This window comes from Euleptes europaea, chromosome 4, assembly GCF_029931775.1.
Source record: "Euleptes europaea isolate rEulEur1 chromosome 4, rEulEur1.hap1, whole genome shotgun sequence".
NCBI classification, from domain to species: Eukaryota; Metazoa; Chordata; class Lepidosauria; order Squamata; family Sphaerodactylidae; genus Euleptes; species Euleptes europaea.
In genome coordinates, this window is record NC_079315.1 from 20,932,848 (window position 1) to 20,957,911 (window position 25,064).

General features: G+C 45.0%; 1 protein-coding gene across 1 annotated transcript in view; it reads left to right on the plus strand.

Annotated features, from left to right (window-relative positions):
• The window catches only part of DNAH6 (dynein axonemal heavy chain 6), a 258,559-nt gene that overhangs the window by 7,161 nt on the left and 226,334 nt on the right, over positions 1–25,064 (plus strand). Inside the window, exons 5-12 of the mRNA XM_056849234.1 lie at positions 3,385–3,505; positions 5,671–5,822; positions 6,349–6,501; positions 9,272–9,523; positions 10,891–11,019; positions 20,808–20,921; positions 22,966–23,109; positions 24,027–24,239. Of these exons, the coding sequence (XP_056705212.1) occupies positions 3,385–3,505; positions 5,671–5,822; positions 6,349–6,501; positions 9,272–9,523; positions 10,891–11,019; positions 20,808–20,921; positions 22,966–23,109; positions 24,027–24,239 (1,278 nt within the window). The remainder of the gene's footprint in view (positions 1–3,384; positions 3,506–5,670; positions 5,823–6,348; positions 6,502–9,271; positions 9,524–10,890; positions 11,020–20,807; positions 20,922–22,965; positions 23,110–24,026; positions 24,240–25,064) is intronic.

The window sequence follows — 25,064 nt, forward strand, 5'->3', positions numbered from 1 at the left end:
AGCATACTGCCCTTGAATATTACTAGGATAGACAACTAGGATTGCCCCACCAACTTTAGCAGAACTGGGACAGATAAAGAAGAACACAGTCTTTATTCAACTGGGTAGCAAAATTCCGTAGTAAGTATGTCTTATAGAGGAAGGTGGCCCATGAGTTCAGCTTAGCAAAAAGCCACAGCAAGAAACACAACCCTCATGAAAATAGCTAGTCATCATATTTTATTTTGTTACTTGGAAATAAAAATGGCAAGGAAGCTTTGCTTGGAAAACTGAAGGGTAAAAATATTGTTTAAAAGATTTATGCCCGACCTTTCTGTCAAATGACATGCCCCCTAGATCGGGTGATCGTAGCCTATTGATTCCTTAATGGTGTTTTTCGTTTTATCAAATGTCTGTGTAGATTTCCTTATTGTTGAGTTGATGTAAGCTTTGTTGTTTTCATTTCTGTTATTAAGGCCTACTGCTCCAGGAGCTTTCCCCATATGTGGGTCTGTTTAAAAAGCTTCTACCCTGCCTTTCTTACAGTGGAGCTGAAGGCGGTGTAGGACATATCAGGGATAGCTAATGCAGCCTGCATCCCATCCCAGGGCTTTACTTCCAGAAGCATGAAAAACAGTGCCTCGTTCATTTAAGGAGGCGCTCTGTTTCCTGTAGTGTACCTTGCATCATTTATCTAAATACGAGGAATATTGTCTCTTATAAGCTTGTACACTTACTTATGAGTAAATTTGTATGTGAGTAGGAACCCCTGCCTACTGTTTGATTGATTTTGTCTTGCTCTTTATTCCTCCTATGTGGATCTCTGTGGCCATTTGTAGCACAAAAAGCACAAGGAGATACTGGAATAAAAAGAGACAATGAAAGATCCTAAGGAGTAAATTAATCAACTACAGAAATGTCTAGATGGTGCAGCTGCTCTTGACCCATGCTGGTCAGACTTCAGGCATGGCTTCGGAAATGGGACTTGGACAGCTTTAGTTGCTCTGGTGGATTATCTTTGCTTGCAGATGGACAAAGGCTTCCCTGCTAGTCCTGTTAGATCTTCTGGCTGCTTCTGATCCTGTGAACCATTAGATATTATTAGATCATGTGGAGAAAATGATAGGGATTTCACTCTGGGGATTTTGGTCTTTTTTTACTGTCAGAGTGTACCCAACGAGTTCTTTCAGAGGGGCTGAAACATCAGTTTGGGACCTGGGTTGTCAGTGTTCCCAGGATTCTGTCCTTTCACCAGTCCTTTTTAACGTTTATGTTCAGCTGTTAAATGGGATCATCCAGAGCTTTGGGGTTGGGTGTCATTAATATTCTTTTTTTAAAAAGATACTTTATTAACATTTTCAAGAAAAAACAAACAAATTATATACACATACATTCACACAGTTTGCACTCCTTTGGGAAGTCTATTTCATCTTACATTTCAAACATCTTATACGTTGTTCTTATATTCTACATTTTAGATAATAAATTCCTTCTATACTATAGTAAATTTTATAAGCTGATCCTTATATCTAACAATCTATCCTTTCCATTTAACATAATCAAAATAACATTCCCATTTCTTTTGGGATTCTTCAGACGTCTTCTCTTTCATCAAGCTGGTCAGTCTGACCATCACCGCAAATTCGTCCATCTTTTGTTGCCACTTTTCCAAATCTGGAATATCCTCCTGTTCCCAAGATGCTGCCAGTACTAGTCTAGCCGCCGTCGTGAGATAGCCAAATATTTCTCTATGGTTTCTGTCCAAATTATGTGGCTCAATTCCTAGCAACATATTTGCAGTGTGGCTGCAAGGGACTCTCCTTAAACGGACACCGAGGTTTGGTGAACTTTGGGACAGGGGGTCTAATTTTATGGGCTCGCAAAGGAGTCGCCCCCATCCTCCAGGCATTGGCAAGCTGAGCTGCCCAGCGGTTTTCAGGTTCAGAAGTTCAGCATTGCCAAAGACTGACGGAAAGAGCTAATTGGCAGACTGGCACCTCTGGGAGCTCCGTTGGTATCTGGGGCGCACAGCATGATGTCCATGCAAATTAGCTTCCAAACTGAGGAACAAGGCTTAAATGCAAGGATAATAAGGCACTGAAAACATTTCTTTTGGTGGCAAATGGCATCCTGTGAACAGTCCTTTATTATGGTAATCAAAAATCTGATTTCAAGAGATGGTCGTGGTGCAGGGAAACGAAGCCTCTACTCGGGCGACCTTCAATTTCAGAGCAGGTTTTCAGGGGGGGTGGTGATATTGGAGCCAGCTGAAGTCATGACCAAGGCTGCTCTTGTGAAGGAGATTGCTCATCTGTGCAGGTGAGGAGTCTTCTTCAAAAGGACATTGAGTAGCTGTACAAGTGGTTGTTTTTTAGCTGGAGGGTATATCCCTCTGGACGGGACTGGTGAGCCCCGTCTTTTAAACAGTCCTTATGCTTTATCCAAATTAACCCACTGAATGGTGATGGACGGATGGTTGTGTGGTTGGATGGTTGGTCAGACCAATTTGGCTCCGATTACATAATCCCTACCTCAAAAGCCCTAACAACCAGTCCCAAAAAAAAGAGAAAAATGGGAGAAAGCACAGAGCCTTGCATCTGAGCAAAGGCGAATAGCCGAACCTGAAAAAGCTGAAAAATTATTTTGGGAGTCGCCTATTCAGCTTCAGGCAGTTCCCCAGGTTTGGCGTTCGGTAAACCCGAAAATTACCGAAATTGCTAATTTCGGGTTTATTTTCGGTTTGCATATATCAATATGCACAACCCTAGTCATCAGTATAATTCTGGGCTCAATTCAAAGTCTTGGTTCTTATTTGAGGTGTTGGTTCTTACTTCATGGTCCGAAGTACCATATACCTGCTTCTCCTTTTACGAACTCATGTGCCAGTTCTGCTTAGCACAGCGGTTTCTTCTTACAGTGTCCTGGCAGTCAGTAAGGACTAGTGCCACTTGCTCAAGAGTTGTTTCTGTTGTTTTCCCTATCTTAAGGAACGGTCTCTCAGACACTGTGCTCCATCATTACCAGCCTTTGGAATGGTTTGTAGGCCGGTTTCATTTGAAAGGGTTCTTCTCTGAGGTATTTTTAAATTTTAAATTGTTTGATAGAGTGACCTGTTGGGATTGTCTCCATTTTATTGAGGGCTACTTAGCATGTCTAGTATGTACCACGGATTTGTGTTGTGGTTTGCCTTTTTGGATTTGCACTGCATGCTAATTTTGCTCGGCCTTTACTTTTGTTTGCTGTACAGATTAGATTTTATTGCATCTTTTTTATTACCAATGTTTGTAAGCTGCCCCGAATTTTAGAGAAGCTTGAAATAAATAGATAAAAGAAATCAAACAGGAAAAAAGGGCAATTGTATGGACATATCTAAGATTATCCTAATTTACATAAATTATTATTTAGGAGACAGTCTCTTTGGCATTTGAAGCAGCCAACATGTATGCTGCTACTTTTGAACAATTCCGAGCATTTTTCAAAGAAAATGAAAGCCTCGATTTGGTTGCTTTGAAGAAGGAAGAACCTGGTAAATGTTATGATTTATTTGTTACCAGTCAGTAGATAATACAAGATGTATAATTCAGGTCGCGTCTGCAAAGTTTATCCAATGAAGTTTGAAATGGCAAGTACTATGGATCCAATTCCTGTTGAAGCACCCCCTTCCACATTAATATTAGAAGATGTTGGCTTGGTATTAAACCACCATGAACTCAGTGGAGTTCTTTGCTGAGCTCTTTCCCCACTCATTCGTCAAAACATGACTATAGAGAACGATGTGTAATAGGGCAGGGCAGATGCAACTCGAAGGGGGACTCATCAGTATTTGCCTCCTCTTGAGCAAATGAAGTAAGAGCGCCCAGAAGAGGTATATAAAAATATCAGCTACAAGCAATTCTTTACCTGATGCAACAATTTGCAACATAACTGACTCTTCTAAGTTCCTGTGGGAAAGTATTCCAAGAAGGTTGGGGGTCTCTACAGAGACAGAGCATAACTTGATTTAACTTGGCAGAAAGGTGGAATGGTCAACAGTCTTCACAGGCTGGACCTTTGGTGGATGGGCACTTTTCGGGGACTAACACCTCAACTGTGGTTCAGCCTCAGTTTGCCTCTGACTGTGCAGGGAAGGGAGAAGGGATTTTAACCCTTTAACATAGTTTCACTATTTGAAGCGAATTTCCTATTAGCATTTTAAAGGGGAAAAGAAGGGTGCATCTTTTCTCATTTTAATAGTAAAATTGGGAGCTGGCCTTAAAGACCAGTGAATGGCTATTGAAGGGCTAATCTCCCTGTCCCTTTGCTGCATTGCTCTGAGGGGAACTGAAGTTCCATGTGCCTGCAATTCAGTTTTTATGGGCTGGAGCTTGTGTTTGAACCCTCAGAGGCACTCCTTCAGCTGTATTCAGAGCAGCACCCCGTCCTAATAACTGAAGACCTTTCTTCCCTTAGCACTTGACAAGCCTTGTCACACCTAGCTGGCTTCATACACAGTAAAAAAAGGTTGCCATTCCTTTGGTTTGTTTATGCGGTTGCAGAAGGTAGCGATAAAAAGAAAAGGATTGTGTCCTGCCTATTAAGGATTCTGGTGTGTGTGTGCAAAGTGCCGTCAAGTCGCAGCTAATTTACGGCAGCCCCTTCGGGTTTTCAAGGCAAGACATGAACAAAGGTGGTTTGCCATTGCCTTCCTCTGCACAACAACCCTGGCATTCCTTGGTGGTCTCCCATCCAGTCACTAACCTGGGCATAGCGTAGTATAGTGGTTAAGAACGGTGGTTTGGAGCGGTGGACTCTGATCTGGAGAACCGGATTTGATTCCCCTCTCCTCCACATGAGTGGCGGACGCTAATCTAGTGAACTGGATTTGTTTCCCCACTCCTACACACAAAGCCAGCTAGGTGACCTTGGGCAAGTCACAGTTCTATTAAGAGCTCTCTCAGCCCCACCTACCTCACCGGTGTCTGTTGTGGGGAGGGGAAGGGAAGGTGATTGTAAGCCGGTTTGAGTCTCCCTTAAGTGGTAGAGAAAGTCGGCATATAAACACCAACTCTTCTTCTTCTTCTTCTTCCTCTTCCTCTTCCTCCTCCTCCTCCCCTTCTCCTCCTCCCCACCCCGCTTAGCTTCTGAGATCTGACATCAGGCTAGCCTGAGGCACTGAGGTTAGGGCAAGGTTTCTGTTGCACTTTATTATTTCATTTTTAAAAGCATTCGTTCTAATTTAGGCAAATGGGTTGTTAATTTTATTAATATGCATATTCCTATGGCTAGTGGACGACTTTGACAGTGCAGTCCTCTGCAGGGGTTCTCCAATCTAAGCCTGTTGAAATCAGTGAGTTTAGATTGGAGTAGCTCTACATAGAATTGAACTGTAAGTGTTATAACTGGAAGATTTACTTTTCTAATGAACTTATTAATGGCATTTTTATCCTACCTTTCCTCTAAGGAGCTCGGGGGGGGGGGCACATTCCCCACCCACTCCTCTTTGTCTTCAACAGGTAGGTCAGGCTGAGAGAGGGTGACTCAGCTTGCATTAGTAACCAACCCACTACGCCTCACTGGCTTACTAAGAAAAGGGGAAAAAAAACCTCTTGCATTTATGTTGGTTTTTTAAATGGCATAGACTGGGAAAATGGTCTACAGAGTGTTTTGGACATGGTTGATAACTGTATGTCTCGTTGTAAATAAAACTTACAGATGTTACATTCTTTGCTGAACGACTGGTGAGGTATCACACACAACACAATGAAGCACTGGCCATAAAGCAGAAGAGAAATCTAGGATTGCTTCTCATAGATGCTAAAAAATTGAAAGACAAACTAATTCCATCACCACAACGCTGTTTGGAGGTAAATCCGTTCATATTAATAAAAATAATTTATTTTTGATTTGCTAAGGCAAATTACTACAATGGGCATAATCACTTAGGGCCGGGAGACATACTGTGCGAAATTTGCGAAGTTTTCTCTCACTTTTGCTCTCTGCACTTTGTGCGGAGACCACCAGCCTATGTAAGGGGAAGCTCTGGTTGGGTAGGTAGGCAGCAGTCAGGCAGCTGATAAGAGTCTGGAGCATAGGAGGTACCTTTGTGGCATGGAGTGTAAGGGAAAGAAATTGAAGAAATAATTACTATGACAAAGAAAGTGCGACTGTTGCAGAAGATACAGTACATGTTACATGTCTTGACTAAGAAACTGACTCATAATTAATAATGCAATCCTAAGCAGAGTGGCCCACTGACTAGTGGATTTGGAAGGGTATAACTCGTTTAGGATTGCATTGTAAGCATCGTAAACCACTTGTGCAAAATAGCTTTTCTCCCTTGAATTTTTCTAGTACACGTTATGCCAATTAACGTCTGCCTTTGCGTTTTAGGTTATCAACGAAATGCTTCCCATAATTGCGAGGAAAAAAGTGGCCGCCATCCTAACTGAGGCCCAGGATGCCAAATTTAAACTTGAATTTCTGCCATCAACCACTACAGAATATGTGTCTTGCTTGATTTTCCTTGATGAAATACAGGACAGGGTATGTTTCCTATACGTCTACTGTTAATTAGCAATGACCCTAATTGACAGCATCGAACCTTTTAGGAAGTGATTGCCACTTCATCCATGGAAGAGAACTGCGCTTTACTTGCTTTTGGGCTTCCCTCACCTGACCCTCTTTCTTTCCTTTCCTTTATCCCTTAGAAGCTCCTTGAGCCATTGCTCTTGAGCAGCGTAATTTTAGATCTAATGTTTGAGGGATATAAGGACTGAAATAAATCTTGCCACTGACAATGTAGCCTTGGGATCCCTGACACTTAATTTTTTAAAAAGCCATTATGTCAGACACAGAGGGATTAGATTTATATGTTAAAAGGGGAAAGATATAACGTGATCTAAGTTCCTCATGAGAAGACAAGAGTCACTAGAAAAGACAGTCATGCTAGGAAAAGTTGAGGGCAGCAGGAAAAGAGGAAGACCCAACAAGAGATGGATTGACTCAATAAAGGAAGCCACAGCCCTCAGTTTGCAAGACCTGAGCAAGGCTGTCAAGGATGGGACATTTTGGAGGACATCGATTCATAGGGTCGCCATGAGTCTGAAGCGACTCGACGGCACTTCACACACACACAAGTTCCTCATAAAAGCGGCATTCCAAAAGGGAATGAGCTAATGAATCAGTAGAGCCAGAAAAGCAAGGACAGGTCCTGTCTGGGTATGGTACATTCAAAATTCTGCCTTGCATGGCCATAGAGGGGTTTGCATTCAGTCTAGCTAAACAGAAGGCTCTAGTGACCTTCCTGTCCATAGCGTATGTACATTGAGAGCCCCACGCTCCCTGCTTTTCACTAACCAAGAATGCAAGAAGAGCCCAGCTGGATCTGATGAAGGGCTCGTCTTGCCCCTCGTCCCATTTCCAACAGTGGCCGGCCAGATGCCCCCTAGGAAGTGCACAAACAGATTAACAGTGGCCCCCTCTGTGCCACTTGCCTCAGGTCACTGAACCTCCAAGAAGAAAGCCTGCGTAATGCAGGCATACTATTGTCAGACCTTCCCCTCATGTCTTTTTTTAAAAAATTATTATGTGATATAAAGTTTATTGTCTGTGGCCGAAGGCCATCACAATCCACCATACAAAACATTAAAATAACATTGAAATAACTTTAAAACAGTCTGATCCCCAAGAAGCTAGTATTTAAATATGTTAAGTTCCCTGATTAAAAACAGCTTTAGCTCGGATTTTCTTGGCTGCTTAAGCAAAGAATGACATTTTGTAGGAAACATCAGGATTGGCGTCTGATAGGAGAAAGAGCAGCTTCTCTGGATCTGGGGAAAGATTTAGGCCCTTTAGAATCCTCCGAGTAATTTAAGTCTGGGCTCTGTATAAAGAGGACTGAATAAGGTGAGATGAATTAGGTCCTCTGGAGCGGCTCCACAAATACATAGGCAAGAGGCCCATGGTGTTCAAGAGAAAAATATTTGTATTGTTTTATTTGTTAAATACAAAAACATAACTAACCCCACATGCACACAACAAACATACAGCATTTTCCCCTCTTCTAAAAATGTGCCTATACCTATCATAGCATGCAACACAGCCGACCTAATTACTAATAAAACCCATACTGCAAGAAATGCTAAAAGATCGCTAAAACCCTATTTAACAGTGTCTATTTTCTAGTTTTATACTTGCTTTTTTACCTCTTAATACTGATTCATTAACATTCTCTCTAAAAAGCTATTCAGTAGTGAAGTTACTATATTTACCATCTCTACTCCGTCAGTATCTATTATTCAACCCTTATAAAATACTTACCGTATATACTCGCGTATAAGCCGAGTTTTTCAGCCCAAAAAAAGGGTTGAAAAAAGCCAACTCGGCTTATACGCGGGTCAATACGGTAGGGGAGGGGGGAGGGGGGAGAGAGGGGGAACTTACCGCCGCCGCAGCCGCCATCCCACACGCCTTCTCTGCGGCCTGGGAGAGGCCAGCAGGGCCTGCCTGAGTGCAGGAAGGCCCCGCCGCCCCTCCCGCCGCCCTCGCGCCTTCACTGCGGCCTGGGAGAGGCCAGCAGGGCCTGCCTGTGGAAGGAGTGGAAGGAGTGGAAGGCAGATTTTTGTCCTTGCTTCAGCAGTCTTCCTTCATCCAGTGCTTTATTTTTCCCTGTCAGGATGAATGGCAATCACACAGGGCAGCCCCATTACGGTAGAGGCTGAAGCAACGCACCATCCCTGGTGACCCAGCCATTTAGCATCAAGCGTTCTCTTATCAACCTATGTGTATGTGTGTGTGTGTGCTGTCTAGTCACATTTGTCGTATGGTGATCCCGTAGGATTTTCAAGGCAAGAGATGTTCAGAGGTGGTTTGCCATTGCCTGCCTCCATGTGGGCAGAGAAAGTTCTGAGAGAACTGTGACTGGGCCAAGGTCACCCAGCAGGCTTCATGTGGCAATCAAACCCAGTTCTATAGATTAGAGTCCACTATTCTTAACCATTACACCACACTGGCTCCTCTGATCAGCGTAGTCTTACCTTTTCCCTCTGCATCGCACCAGCTTGAATTCTGTTTCATAAACACATTTGAGAGTGTAACATAAAGTTGATAATTGGCTTTTTTAATAGATAGGTAGGCAAAATTGCCTGTCTTTGTGCCATTTTAAACAAATTGGAGATGATTGTGTGTCATTTTTCCCTTTTTACATTTAACACTATATATTATGGCAGTTTAGAAGCACCAATGGTATTGGTCTTAGTTTAAGATGGTTTTCAAAACAAATAGAAGAATAATGGATTTTTCACCCTTCCTCCAGATTGAAACTCTTGAGGATGAATCAAAAGTAGTGACAAAGATGTATCAGCTTATTGAACTGTATGCAATACCAGCTCCTCCTGAAGATTTTGCTTTGTTTGCAACTTTGAAACCATCCATTGTGACTGTTCGCAATGCCATCGACAAATCTGTGGGTGAACGAGATGCCAGCATCGTTAAATTCTGTCAACTTTTAGACCAAGACGTTCAAGAACTAAACGAAGAGGTTAAAGACGTGAAACGTGCATCTGAGGTACAGGAATAATAAATCATGGAAAGAATATATGACAGAGTTTGCCATTACAACAGTGTTACACATTTTTGTTGCTACTGAATACTGATTGCCATACTAGAGAGCTAAGGTGTATGACAACCAACGGTTTATAGACTCATAGAGTTGGAAGGGACCACCGGGGTCATCTAGTCCAACCCCCTGCACAATGCAGGAAATTCACAAGTACCTCCCCCCCCACCCCCAGTGACCCCTACTCCATTCCCCAAAGATGACCAAGATGCCCTCCCTCTCACAATCTAAGGTCATATAATCAGCATTGCTGACAGGTGGGCATCTAGCCTCTGCTTAAAAACCTCTTGGGAAAGAGAGCTCACCACCTCCTGAGTGCATTGGTACTCACTTTAGTGCATTGGTACTCTGCAGCTTGTGATGAGCCAAAACAACCATCTACCGAAAGTCACATTCATTTCTATCCCTGGCATCCCTGCACCTCAGGAAGGCTGGCAGCCTATGCCTTCCTCTGGCAGTGGCTGTTTCAAGGTGGAACCACCAGCCAACCACAAGCCCTATCAGGCAAGGTCTTCCTGAAACATGGAGCAGGTGCCATATCGGGGAATGAGGGGGGGAGGGAACCAACCAACCAATCGGGGAATGGGGGGGGGGGGGAACCAACCAACCAACCATCCTCCTTCCTCTGACTTGTGGCTCTTCCTCCAACAGTAGAGCCACTCTAGTTGGAGGACGGCCCCTTAGACCAGAGAGGCGCCTCAACTTTTGCTCAGTGGGGTGGTAGGGTAGGGGTAATATCTAGGGGTAATATCTACCCTCCATATAAGGCAGGTTTATATGTCAGGTGCCAACTTCATGAGATGTTCCAGTCTTAGCAGTGGGCAGCATGGTCACTTTGGGTTTCATTCACAGAGTCTACTTTATGAACTCACGGCATACAGAAAGATGGTGGGGAAATCTTACTGGGCCTAGGGAGCCGTTTTTTTTTTAAAGGGACCATATTTTGAATTTAGCAAGGGGTGAAAGGCTAAAAGCATTGACTCTGCCCACTAATTCAACTCCTCCGAGAGTAAAGAAAGAGGCAAAGGGTTATTCAAACCTGCTTGAGCCCAAGTTAACCAGCCATTTGCAACAAGCAGTTGCTTAGCTCTGCTAACAGCAGGAAGAAGCTGAGCAGGATGTTCATGGGCTTCTTACAACAGACATTAGAATGGGGGAGAGAGTTGATTGCCGATGCATTGCACTTCATTTTAGACCTTGAGAATATTCTGCACTGAGCTCATCAGTTTCTTTTTACTAATCTGACATCAGGCACTTTTGCTGACCCTTCTTTGAAAGTGAACTGTAAAAGTAACAAGTTTTGTGTTTTTTAACAGGACCCCCAGATTTTGGATATTAGTGCTGACCAAGACAGAGTGAGACAACTTCTAGCAGAGTTGCAAGAGGTCCTTGATGAGCTGCAGAAACGTGCATTCCAGTACAAATCTTACCAGAAGAACTTTAAGGTAATTTGTTTGGAGCACCGCATTCGTTGTCTTAATGGAAGCCCGCACGGTGATTTGCAGAACCAAGCATATTGCATAAGTTCTTAGGGCTCCGATCCTATGTTCACATACATCAGAGCCACCATGCTGAAGTTAATGGCGTGGCTTGACTTTCATATAGGCTTACTGGGTCCCTGTTCTGGTCCGGTGGGAGGTTTTTTGGGTGGAGGTGAGTCATCGCATGCGGCCACGCCAACGTGATTGCAGCACGTCTGGTTTACACCTTCATTTTACCTTCTCAATAACTCTCAGTGCAATCTTAAGGAGAGTTACTCCAGTCTAAGCCCATTCATTTCAGTGCGCTTAGACTGGAATAACTCTGAATAGAGTTGTGCTGCATGTGAGGTAGGTTAAGGCAGAGGAAGGAGGCCTGGATCAAGGCCATTTAGTGAGTCGACAGAGTATGCTGCCTCTGATGGATTCAGGATCCAATGAATGTCAGACTCAGAGGAGGGGGGAAGCTAGCAAGATTGTGGAACTCCCTGCCCCAGGATGTGGTGATGGCTGCCAACTTGGAAGGTTTTAAGAGGGGAGGGGACAAGTTCATGGAGGAGAGGGCTATTCATGGCTACTAGTAAAAATGGATACTAGTCGTGATGCATACCTATTCAGAGGAGCATGCCTATTAACTTAGGTGCTGTGGAACACAGGCAGGATGGTGCTGCTGCAGTTGTCTTGTTTGTGGGCTTCCTAGAGGCACCTGGTTGTCCACTGTGTGAACAGACTGCTGGACTTGATGCCTTGGTCTGATCCAGCAGGGCTTTTCTTAAGTTCTTGTGAGTTTCACAGCAAGCAGGGATTTGAACCCAACCCTAGTATAACCGCTGCACCTCTCTGGCTCATGGAAACATATGCCAATAAATGTGTTGGTTTTTTTAGGGTGCCACAAGACTCTGTTTTATTTAGCTTGCCGAGCAGGTAGCTGTTAGCCCATCACTTGCTTGAACTCTCCAGGTACATACCTACTTAAGGGCCACCAAGTCACAACCGACTTATGGAGACCCCTGCAAGGGGCTTTCAAGGCAAGAGATGAGCAGAGGTGGTTTGCCATTGCCTTCCTCTACGGAGCTTTCCTTGGTGGTCTCCGCCCCTGCTTAGCTTCTGAGATCTGATGGAATCAGGCTATGCTGTGCTGCCTTTCCTCCCAACTCTCCAGGTAACTGGCTGCAGTTGATTCTGAGCATTTGGTGGATTTAATACCCAGTGCTTGTTAAAAAGGGGGGGAGACTTTGTCAGTATCCTTAATAGTAAGTGGAAGCTGCTTGACAGCACAGTAACAAGACAGATCTTCCCCCCTGTTATTCCTGTCAGCAACAGCTGACTGTTGTCTTTGCTTCGCGCCTGGGGAGCTAGTGATATTGCCATGTCTTTTTAGTGCTGTCTAAACAAAGCAATTATTTTTTCAGCTCTACATATTAAAAACACTTCTAAGCATTTATATTAGCATGGCTTCCTTCTAGCTAAAGAAAACAGTGCTGTTTTTTTTGTCTCCCGAGAATGGAAAAGTCAGAGAATGGAGCTTGCTCGAAGGACAGGGGCAGGGCTTTGTTCTCCACATTAGGGAAACTGGGTTGATTTAAGTGTAGGTTCCAAACCTTTTTATATACAAGAGGCTATTATTATTTCATTCGATTTGTTTAGTGGGCTGCAATGGAGTATGAAATCTTGTAGGATACAACACAATAGGAAGAATAAAGAATCATCTAAAGGTGGAGGCGACTGCAGGGTCTGTAAATGTTCCTAGTCCCTGCAGTATAGATCTGCGTTTAACTTCTGTCCAGTCACAGGCAGATCAGGGGGGGCAAGCACAGGATGTGCAGTCTTAATGGATCTAAGTGCAGACCTGTCACACAAGAACACATGAAGCTGCCTTATACTGAATCAGACCCTTGGTCCATCAGAGTCAGTATTGCCTAACTCAGACCGGCAGCGGTTCTCCAGGGTCTCAGGCTGAGGTCTTTCACATCCCCTATTTGCCTGGTCCCTTTAACTGGAGATACCTGGGACTGAACCTGGGACCTTCAGCATGCCAAGCAGATGCTCTACCACTGAGCCACGGCCCCTGTCCTGGGGGAGATTTTTTTTAGTTTTTAAAAGATGCGTAGGCAGCAAGCTTGAGAAACTGATCCACATCTGTTCCCTCTAGTGGAGTGGTTAGCAGTAGGGTATTTTCCTTAAAGGACTTGTGCACTAGAGAAGTTCTGATTTGATGGAGGAGGGAATCCAGGTGGTGCTACTTCTTTAGCTTTTCTGCAGGCAGGACTGTGCAAATGAGTGACGTGTTTCTCCTTGCTAGTGGGTGGAGGCACCTTCCTGCTCCAGGCCCTTTCCGCAGCTGGGCTTTTTATTCTTTCTCCACATAGTTTTAGAACTTTCTGACTCTTTATTTTTTTACATTGCATTGCATTTTACTTTATTTTATTTTATAAAATTTATATCTCACCTTGATGCCCTTACAAGGACCACCATGGTGGGTTTCTTTGTCTTTCTTTGTGTTGTGGTTAAGAGCGGTGGTTTGGAGCGGTGGACTCTAATCTGGAGAACCGGATTTGATTCCCCACTCCTCCACATGAGTGGTGGATTCTAATCTGGTGAACTGGGTTGGTTTCCCTACTCCTGCACATGAAGCCAACTGGGTGACCTTGGGCTAGTCACAGCTTTCTTATAGCTCTCTCAGCCCCACCTGCCTCACAGGGTGTCTGTTGTGGGGAGGGGAAGGGAAGGTGATTGTAAGCCAGTTTGAGTCTCCCTTAAGTGGTAGAGAAAGTCGGCATATAAAAAACCTACTCCTACTCCTCCTACTCTCTCCCAACCAGACTGTGTTCTCATTCCTCAGAGGACCTACTTTCGCCTTCTCCATAAAAGACCGTAATTTTTTAAAAGAAGAAAATCCTCACCGCTTCAGCTGGACACCCGGTCTGCTCCAACTCCCAGGAGCAACCTGTCATGTTAGAACGGGTACAATGAAATCAGAAGCAGAAAGACGTACATATCATCTCCGATCCGCTGTATTTTAAGATTAAAAGATAAAATGCATTTCTGAGATTCTCATCAAAGCCCTTCCAAAAAGATTAGATACTGTCACACAACCCGCCTCTGAGAGATTCAGAAGTGTTTTTGACGTGGCCATCATGTAGGCCCAATTATGTGAAATTCACACAACTCTGTCAAAACCAATCCATTTTTCTCCTGGAGTATATAAGCATGTCTGAGCTTAGGTTTAACTTTCCCATAGCAACGTTGCAAACCAGTGATCTGATTGTTTCTCGTTTTGTAAGATTTATTTCTGGGCATGCATCCAATGATTCACAGTTATCTTAACAAGAATGTAACACTAAGAACTTTGCTGAAATGGTGAAAGTAAATTCTCAGGCCTGCTTTGTTCTACCATATACCATTAACGATCAGGGTCTGTGACAGGCCCTGGTACACACATGAACACAGGAAGCTGCTGTATACTGAATCAGACCCTTGGTCCATCAAAGTCAGTATTGTCTACTCAGACCAGCAGCGGCTCTCCAGGGTCTCAGGCTGAGGTCTTTTACATCACCTATTTGCCTCGTCCTTTTAACTGGAGATGCCGGGGATTGAACCTGGGACCTTCGACATTCCCAGCAGATGCTCTACCACTGAGCCACAGCCCTCATTCACACCTCATTCAGTTGCCACAATACCACTGTGGTTAGTTCCATATGCTCAACGTCTCCTCTTTAAGGAGCTTTTTTCTTCATGTGGACTCAGCGTGGCTTCTCCTTTCTGACTTAATAGAAAATTCTCTGCAGTTTTGGGTACTCGAAGGAGATCATTGATACCATTCTGGTCTCCTGTAGAGACTCAAAAAATTGAATTTGCAAAGCTACAAAGAACACAAGGACTGTACCATTGCAAGAGAGTGTGGCTCTTGGAGCCACAGGAGTCCTGGCCTTTCGAGCCTCCATAAGGCTTCAGGACAAACCTGCTGAAACATCAAGAGGATGCTTTGTCTACAGTCCTGGGCAAGGATGTCTCTAGATCTCTCAGCAGACCGTTACCTTAAACAGACAAGCTTGCAATCTCCCTCCCCACCCAATACATAGATTCCCATCCAGGGATTTACACCAAGGCTCTGACCAGTGTGAAAGCCAGCGTGTTGCAGTGGTTAAGAGCGGTGGCTTGGAGCAGTGGACTCTGATCTGGAGAACTGGGTTTGATTCCCCACTCCTCCACATGAGCGGCGGACACTAATCTGGTGAACTGGGTTGGTTTCCCCACTCCTACACACGAAAAAGGGTGACCTTGGGCCAGTCACAGCTCTTGTAGAGCTCTCTCAGCCTCACCTACCTCACAGGGTGTCTGTTGTGCGAGGGGAAGGTGATTATAAGCTGGTTTGATTCTGCCTTAAGTGGTAGAGAAAGTCGGCTTATAAAAACCCACTCCTACCCCTCCTCCTTCTTCCCAGCCACTATTTGAGCCTGTTTGCAACATAACACCTTTTTACTAGTTGTCACCTCCAGCAGGCAGATATCCAACCTGCATCTCCACGGCATATATATATCTATGCTTTCAGAACCCAAGCTCTTTTGCGGAAGATCGCTAAGGCAACCCTTTCCACCTTTGTTCATCATGGTGGACTAGACACATGTTCCTTGGTTGATGCCCCATTTGGCTGGTGGGCGGTTCAACAGGTTCTCTCTCTGAGAACACCCGCAGAGAAACAATCGATCCAGGAAAGTCCACTCACTGCCCGGGATTCTCTGCTCCACTGACAGGGAATGGTACATTATTACATTCCGTAAATGTTTCTTCATGTTGGTGGCTGATGGGAATTCAGCCCACCCTGGATACTACTCCTGACAGCTCAGTCCTAAGTTGTCAACAGCTGTGTTGGCTGGACGCTGTGCCCAAATCCCGATGGCCTCCCTCTTATGCACCTGCGGATCCTCTGAATTTGGGGACGGACCTCTTTATGTGCCGTACTGCCCTTTATACCGTTAACCCAGATCTAAATTCCTTGCTTTGTTTTTATCTAATGTCAGCTGTTTTAACGTTCAGGAGAAGCTTTCTTCATCTGAATGGCTTCTATGCAGTCCCACATTGGGACTGTGCAGGCGCAGGCCAGCCACGGATAAGAATTGTTAGCTTCTAGCAAATTCCAAAAGAGTGCTCCCCCTCCCCTCGGGGCATGTAATCTCCCCGCCCCTCAGTCACATGACCCAAGGAGGAGGGAGCACTCTTCCCTCCAGTTCTCTTTCTGCCGCCACGGAGAGAGAACGTGCTTAGCTTCGTTCGTAGCAATGGAGTCTAAGAAAGTTCCACCGTTTAAGAAATGCTCTTCTTGTGGGGCGAAGGTGGCAAAGTCTGATCCTCACAAGGAATGCCTCCTTTGCCTGGGAGAAGGCCACGTTTCCTCTTCCTGCAAGAGCTGTGGGAAACTCACTGCCAAAGCTCTCAGGGAATGTTCTACCCGCCTTATCTCCCACCTTTACAAGGCGTTCCTTCGTCCGCAAGGGGACTCGCCTGACCGTCCATCCGGTAATGTTAAGTCTTCTGAAGGGGCCCTAGTTGGTGAGTCCGGTGGGGTTCCCTCCTCGAGGAAGCCATCCTCAGTTGTTCTTCACCTGGCGAAGTTTATAGCCCTGGGCTCCCAAGATGGCCGCGGCCGCAACTCGTCAAAGCATGTTTCCCGCTTCAGGTCCCCCAGACGCCGTCTGCCTTCCAGACCGCCAAAGTCTCCATTGGAGTCATCGAAGAGTAGTCGACGCCGTTCCCCCTCAAAGTCGCCAAGATCTTCTCGACGCCGATTGTCATCGACGCCGTCGCGGCTCCAACCTCAGGTTGAGACGGCTCCGCGCTCCTTCGACGGGTCTGCGCTACCGATTATTACTGTGGAGGACTCTCCTCCCCATCTCCTGGAAACCCCCTCGGCTCCAGATCCGAGCAGGGCCCAGGAGGTCTCAGCAGAGTTCAAGGAGCATCTCCTTCACCTCTACAAGGATGTGCCGCAAGTATCCTTGGACGAAGGAATCGCCTCGGGGCCTCAGCAGCCCCAAGATGGCGGAGTTGTTCCAGTCGTCGGAGTCATCATGACCGTCGGAGCTTGTCTGGCCGTCGGAGCTTGTCTGGCCGTCGGAGCCGTTCCGGCCGTTGGAGCCGTTCCGGCCGTCGGAGCCGTTCCGGCCGTCGGAGCCGTTCCGGCCGTCGGAGTCGTTCCGGCCGTCGGAGTCGTTCTGACCGTTGGAGTTGTTCCGGCCGTCGGAGTCGTCCGAGCCCTCGGAGTCGTTCCGGCCGGCGAAGTCTTGACGTCCGAAGCCACCCGGCCATCAAAACCTCCTCTGCCCGTAGGAGCCGTTCAGGTCTCCGGAGCCATTCTGGTCAGCGCAGTCATTCGAACCGATGGAGTCAGTCGCACCGAAGTGATCGGCGCGCTCACCGGAGCCAACCACATCGTCACCGGTATACCACGCCTTCGCTTGATTCGAGGTCGCCAGTTGTTCGTCACGGTCGTTACCATTCCCGACCCCGTTCTCCTTTGAGAGCTCCTTTATCCAGGTCCCCTGTCTCTTTGGGAGATGACTATAACTCCGACTACGACCCTGATTATGATCCCTCCCTCTCACCTGAATTCGTTGGGGCAATGAAACCCGCACATCTCTTCCTTCACCGGAGGACACTGTTGGGGACTCTAAACCGTTATCCCCTGCTGGAGACGTCCGTCTCTGTGCGGAGCAGTTGATCCGCATGGCGAAGGCTCTCAAAATAGAGGTCAAACCAGAGGATTCTGGTCCTATTGACGACGTCATGGATATTCTGCATAATCCCGATGTGGGCCCCGCAGTATTTCCAATCCTGAAGAGTCTCCTAGAGATTCTCCATGCTAATTGGGCTAAGCCAGCCTCAGTCCCTTCTTCCACTAAACGTATAGAAAATGTGTACAAAATACGCAAGGAAGGTGGGGAATTCCTTTACCAACATCCCCCCCCCCAACTCAATCATAGTGGAAGCCCTACCCGGGAAGTTCAGGTCTGGGTCACACACCTCCCCACGAGACCCAGAGGGCCGTAAGTTAGACACGTTGGCCAGGAAAGTTTACTCTTCTACTGCGGTTAGTGTCCGCATCTCAAATTTCATGGCCATGATGGCCAGATATCAATATTCCCTTTGGGATCGCATATCCCTCCAGATTGCCCTCGTCTCTGATGACCAGCGCCCTTCGGTCCTTGCAGTTCAATCAGAGGGGACGTCTCTGGCGAGGCAGCAGCTGGCGACTGCCCGGCACGTGACAGACTCATCTAGCAAGGCCATAGCTTCTGCGATAGTTATCCGGAGGCATGCTTGGTTGCGTCAATCTTCACTTCCTCACGACACCAAGGCTCGTATAGAGGACCTTCCCTTCGAAGGGACGGCTCTATTTAGCGACCAAACAGACACCTTTAGAAAAATAAGACGAACGCTAAATCCCTTGGAATCACTCGTCAACCCTCTGATGCTAAGAGGCGCTACTTTGGTCACCCAGCTACCCAAACCACTTGCCCTTATAGGTTCCAGGCCCCTCATCAGCCCCCCTTCCGCCCATCCTTTCTTCACCCACAACAGGACAGGAAGTTCCCTAACAAAAACAGGTCTCGTAGGGGCCAGAGGGGATCTCCGGGTTCTTTTCCCAGGGCAAAGCAAGCATGACTAGACGTGTCTGTTAATTTTTGTGACCGGTTGTCACTGTTCTTCTCTGAGTGGTCGTTTATCACTACTGATGTTTGGGTTCTTAAAATAATAAAATATGGTTATTTCATTGAATTTGACACTCTTCCTCCTTTTAGACCTGTTGGACATTCTGTTTGTCATAATTCTGATCTCCTCCTTGCGGAGGTCCACACCCTGCTGTCTAAGGGAGCTATATCTGAGGTGTCACCTTTAGATCTGAGTCATGGGTTCTACTCCCACTTTTTACTAGTGGATAAGAAAGGTGGAGGGAAACGCCCTATCCTGGATCTGCAAGACCTTAATATCTTTGTCAAGACCAGGAAATTCCGTATGCTTACCCTCTCTGAGGTGCTTCCTTTCCTCGATGCCCACATGTGGTTTGTAGCGCTGGACCTCCGTGACGCCTACTTCCATATAGCGATCCACGAACAGTGTCGCCAGTATTTACGTTTTTGGTGCAATGGCAAGTGCTACCAATATAATGTGTTGCCGTTCGGCCTCTCAACCGCCCCTAGGACCTTCACTAAGTGCCTTGCTGTCGTAGTAGCTCATCTCGCCCTCAAGGGGTGCATTATATTCCCCTACCTTGATGACTGGCTGATGGTGGCCCATTCACAACCAGAACTGTCCACACAGGTGGACTTGATCCTTTCAACACTTTATAATTTGGGCCTTTTGGTTAATTTTGAAAAGTCTCAATTGACTCCCGCACGAGCCCAAACATTTATTGGGGCGTATCTGGATGCCCACTCTGCCCGGGCCTTCCTATCATTGCCGAGGGCCTATGCCATCAGAAAACTGGTGAATAGATTTGTTCACAAAAGGTTCCAGGCAGCGCATCAAATACAAAAGTTATTGGGCCTTATGGCATCCACCACGGCGGTGATGGAGTTTGCACGACTTAGAATGCGTCCACTCCAAAACTGGTTTCTTAGAGCCTTCAGGATTAACGTGGACTCCCAATATAAGCGATTGTCCATCCCCAGATATGTGTTATCTTCTCTGCAGTGGTGGACTCTTGATGTTAATGTTCTAACGGGGGTACTAGCTGGAGATCTCCAGCTACTACCTGGAGGCTGGCAACCCTATGTACCATGCAGTCCTAAGCAGATAGAAGCCCATTGACTTCAGTGGACTTAGAAAGGTAGAACTCTGCTTATGATAGCACTGGAAGGTTGCTACCGTAACATTGGATAGTCCATTTCTTGTATTTTCATAATCAAGTTTTCTAGCTCAGGCCGCCAGCTGGGTGTTCTCAGATTCTCCATGTGGGCAACTTCTTCTAAGTGATTCCCCCCTCCCCCAGGGCTGGATTAACCATTAAACAAAATAAGCACGTGCTTAGGGCATCAAGGGAAGGGGGGCACCACAGCAATTTTCCATTGCCAGATTTACCATGGACCATGTGGTGCAAAACTGCAATAGGTGCAGTTTGGGGAGGGTCTGTGGCTCAGAGGTAGAGCATCTTCTTGGCATGCAGAAAGTCCCAGGTTCAATCCCCCCGCATCTCCAGTTCAAGGGACTAGGCAAGTAAGTAGGTGATGTGAAAGACCTCTGCCGGAGACCCTGGAGAGCCGCTGCTGGTCTGAGTAGACAATACTGACTCTTATGGATCAAGGATCTGGTTCAGTATAAGGCAGCTTCATGTGTTCATGTGAACCAGGGTCCAGAAAAAGTAGGAGAAATCTTTTCAAGTACAAATAAAGCGGAAGTGTACAAAAATAAACATTGTTTTCCATCTTACTGTGTTTTGTTTCATTTTGATGGTTTATTGTTTATATTTTGAATTACATATATATGGGGGTGCCAAAACCTTTTATGCACTTAGGGCCTCTAAAGGTCTTAATCCGGCCCTGCCTCCCCCCCTCATTGCTGTCCCGATATGTCCTGTAACTGAAAGGTCCCTCTGCTCACTGGCAGACAGAAAAACTTGGTTCATTAGTGTAGCGCTGCCCAGAGGACAAGTGGGAAGGAGTAAACCTGGCTTGGAGTCCCTCTAGCGACTGACAAAAAGAAACCTTCACAATGCGTACTGATGTTCTGCTTTATCATCTGCAATTCTTTCTTGAAAGGTGGACTTAACAAAATTTGACGCTCTGGAGGAAGTTTGTGCAGAGCTGAAACTGAAACAGCTATTATGGGATTCTCTCTCCGAATGGGCAATACTTGATGAAGAATGGATGGAGGTAATAAACTGCATATATTGTTCTTTAATCCATAGAAATTTTGATTTAAAAATATATAGAGAGATGTATTTTTGTAGGAGAGAGATTGTTACATGACTACGAATGCAATCCTAAAAACACTATTCTGGGGCTTAATAATATGGGGCTTACTTCTGAGTAGACCTGCTTAGAGTTGCTCCCTAATTGGGCAATCCTGAACAGAGTTACACACCCTTCTGAGCACATTGACTTCAGTGGACTTAGAAGGATGTAGCTCTCCTTAGGATGGCACTGCTGATCAAAGGAAGCTATTTTTAAAAGTTGTTATTCTGTGGCTTCCTCACCTGCTTTGCCCAAATTGAATGTAAGAGAGAAGAACAAAAGCTGGTAGGTTGAAACGCTTATAAAATCTCAAAAACAGAACAGCTGATTTTTCATGAATTCACATTTATTTCTATGTGCGAGAGCAGCTCTGCATGGCGTGCAGACGTTTTGATACTTCAGCCATTATCCTGGAACATATTTCTTCACGTAACACATAGTTAACTTGTGGAACTCCCTGCCACAGGATGTGGTGATGGCTGCCAACTTGGAAGGCTTTAAGAGGGGAGTGGACATGTTCATGGAGGTTAGGGCTATCCATGGCTACTAGTCAAAATGAATACTATTCTCTCCAGTATCAGAGGAGCATGCCCATTATATTAGGTGCTGTGAAACACAGGCAGGATAATGCTGCTGCAGTCATCTTGTTTGTGGACTTCCTAGAGGCACCTGGTTGGCCCCAGTGTGAACAGACTGCTGGACTTGATAGGTCTTGTTCTGATCCAGCATGACTTTTCTTATGTTCTTGTGTTCTTAACATATATAAAGTTTATGGTAGTTTGCCATAAAAGTGGCTCTTTTTTCTGCTTTGGCATTAGAAGGTCCATTAGACTGCATGGCTAAGGCAGGTGACTATCAGTATTAAGGTAGTTATTTTCTTCTTTTTAATAATATTATTTTTCGAAGGCCTTCACGGTCAGAGTTCATCGGTTCTTGGCTATCCGGGCTGTGTGACCGTGGACTTCAGTGTTACTCCTTCAGTGTTACTCCTCTGAAGATGCCTGCCACAGCTGCTGGCGAAATGTCAGGAAAGAAAATACCAAGACCACGGTCACACAGCCCGGATAGCCTACAAGAACCGATGAATATTATTTTTCCTTTCAGTAGTTCTGGTGCTTACTCGGGCAAGAGGCTGATTATCCTCATTTTAAGAATTTACTGATCATATGCAAGTTTTCTGTTTGAATATATTCTTAGGTATATTCTACATTTTGCTTCAGGATGTTTGGCACAGGTCAAGATGGGCAGTAAATGAATTGTTTTGAGTTTCCAGATACTCTTTTTCTCCAGCCAGCGTGATGTAGAGGTTAAGAGCAGTGGTTTGGAACAGTGGACTCTCATCTGGAGAACCGGGTTTGATTCCCCACTCCTCCACATGAGTGGATGCTAATCTGGTGGTTTCCCCACTCCTACACATGAAGCCAGCTGGGTGACCTTGGGCTATCACAGGTCTCTTAGAGCTCTCTCAGCCCCACCTACCTCACAGGGTGTCTGTAGTGGGGAGGAGAAGGAAAGGTGATTGTAAGCCGGTTTGATTCTTCCTTAAGTGGTAGAAAAAGTCGGCATATAAAAACCAACTCTTCTTCTTCTTCCAAGCAAGGCTGTTTAATAATTTTTCCCATTGTTAGAAGAAGCCCTGCATCTTCTATTATGTGTGTGTGTGTTAAGTGCCGTCAAGTCGCTTCCGACTCATGGCGACCCTATGAATGAAAGTCCTCCAAAATGTCCTATCTTTGGCAGCCTTGTTCAGATCTTGCAAATTGAAGGCTGTGGCTTCCTTTATTGAGTGAATCCATCTCTTGTTGGGTCTTCCTCTTTTCCTGCTGCCCTCAACTTTTCCTAGCATGACTATTATATTATATTATAATCTTCTATTATAGTAACTATTTTTCGGTTTTTGTTCGCCAAAATTATGTCAAGTCTGTTGTGACCTATTGCTTATCTCAACCTATCTCTTCCACAGAGCAAATTTGATAGCTTGGATCCAGAGTTATTGAATTCCCAAGTTTCTAAGTATGCTAAATATGTGAACCAGTTGGAAAAAGGTTTGCCACCTAATAGCGTTGTTCCAAAACTCAAGGAGAAAGTGGAGCGGATGAAAGAAAAGGTACCGGCGACTGTCTGCGATGACTTTCAGACACGTTTCAAGGGGGAAAGCATGTCATTTTATCAAGAACTGCTTTCAAATGAAAAATTCAGATTTCTGTCTCATTAGTAATGATAATCGTATTTATTATTCATAAAACCTCTGATAGCATACTAAGCGCTGGACATCAAGAAATTTCTTCTCAGAACTGTTTCTGTGGTTGCATAATTTTGTTGAAGGAGAAACGACTGGTGGTGGGTGGATTGGATGAGGGTTATGCTTCCTGCACTAGATGAATGAAAATGAGATACTTTCTATTTTATAAAAAGTCTTGGATTCTTTGAGTCTTCAGATGCAATATAGATAGCATTATGTGCTTTCTTGAAGCTTTATCTCTTACTCTGTACCCCCATAATTTGTACCCTCGTACTGATTTTTTAAAAAGATTTTATTCCATTTCCATAAAATACAAACAAGAATATGTAATAAAAAAATACGTAGAAAAATAAAAAATACTATACAATACAAACATAAAAGAAACATGTTCTAACATTTGTTAACATTACAATAATTTTGTATTGACTTGTAAAAAGTCAGGAGTCTTACACAATCTTTTATTTATAAGATGGCACACCAGATAGACATGTATGATCTCCAGCCGATAGAGATCAGTTCACCTGGAGAAAATGGCCGCTTTGCCAATTAGATTCTATGGCATTGAAGTCCCTCCCCTCCCCAAACCCCACCTTCCTCAGGCTCCACCCCCAAAATCTCCTGCCGGTGGCGATGAGGGAATTGGCAACCCTAAGGAGATTAGTGGTGAAACGTTGTATCCTCAGTGTTGCATCAGCAGATCACAGTCAGTTTGTTGACCGTCCGTACGCACTTCAGAGAAAAAGGAATTCAGATTCAACTAACATTGGGTGTGTCTTCTCTAGCTTCCTGTTATCACAGATCTAAGAAACCCTTTTTTGAAACCCAGACACTGGGCGATTCTGGAACAAGTGATTGGTGCACCTTTAATAGATATGGAAAATCCATTGACCTTGGAGAGACTGGTTCACATCGGTGCTTTTGAATACAGTCAGGAGATTCAAGACGTTTCTGGGCAAGCGTCAGGAGAAGCTTCGTTGGAGATAATTCTCAAAAAGGTACTTTTAATAACATTTCCACTTTTAATATCCTAACCCAGGTATGCCAATAAAGGTATTGAAATTGAATATCCTAACCTGGGAGTGATGAAAAGAAATGGTTTGCATTTGCTATGTGGGGTTATGAGCATGCAAACTGAAATTGCTGGAATTTAGTTCTGAGTAAAAAATAATAATTAAAAATCAATATCCGAAAGCCTTTATTGCTTCAGGTCAAAGGCCTCTCTGCAAGTTAAGAAAAAGAAGAAGAGAAACAATAAAATACAGAGGATGAATGTCCAAACTCTAAAACATAAAAACTAACAGTATTATAACAACAGAGCTTTCACCTTAAGGACATTTTCCTGGAAGTAAGCCCAGTTGAATAATATGGTTCTGAGTAAACCTGACCAGAAGTACTCCCTCAATTTAAGAACAGACAATAATTTTAGTAAAAATGCAAAATATAGTATAAAGACCGAAATCTGAAGTAAGCTTACTAAAAAGTGGGAACGAGGAGATGCTTCCGATTTTGTTTCTTTTTAAATCTGTTTATATTTTTGCCAGCTGTCCTGGTTCTGTGTTATTTTGCGATTTGTTCGTTTGTATTGGATAAACATGCAGTAGGTAGGGGTGGATCGGCCATTTACTATACTGGAAGAAATCTTGGTGGTCCATTGCCCTAAGCCCTGGCCATCCCCACCCCCCATAGTGTGGCTGGAGGAGTGTGGCTGGCGTAGGGCAAAGCTTGGAGCTACACTGGTCTGGGTGGGGAAGAGCCCGGGTATGGCAGCACCAGCTTTACCCTATGTCAGCAGTACCGTATTCCTCCTTGCTGGCCCTGCT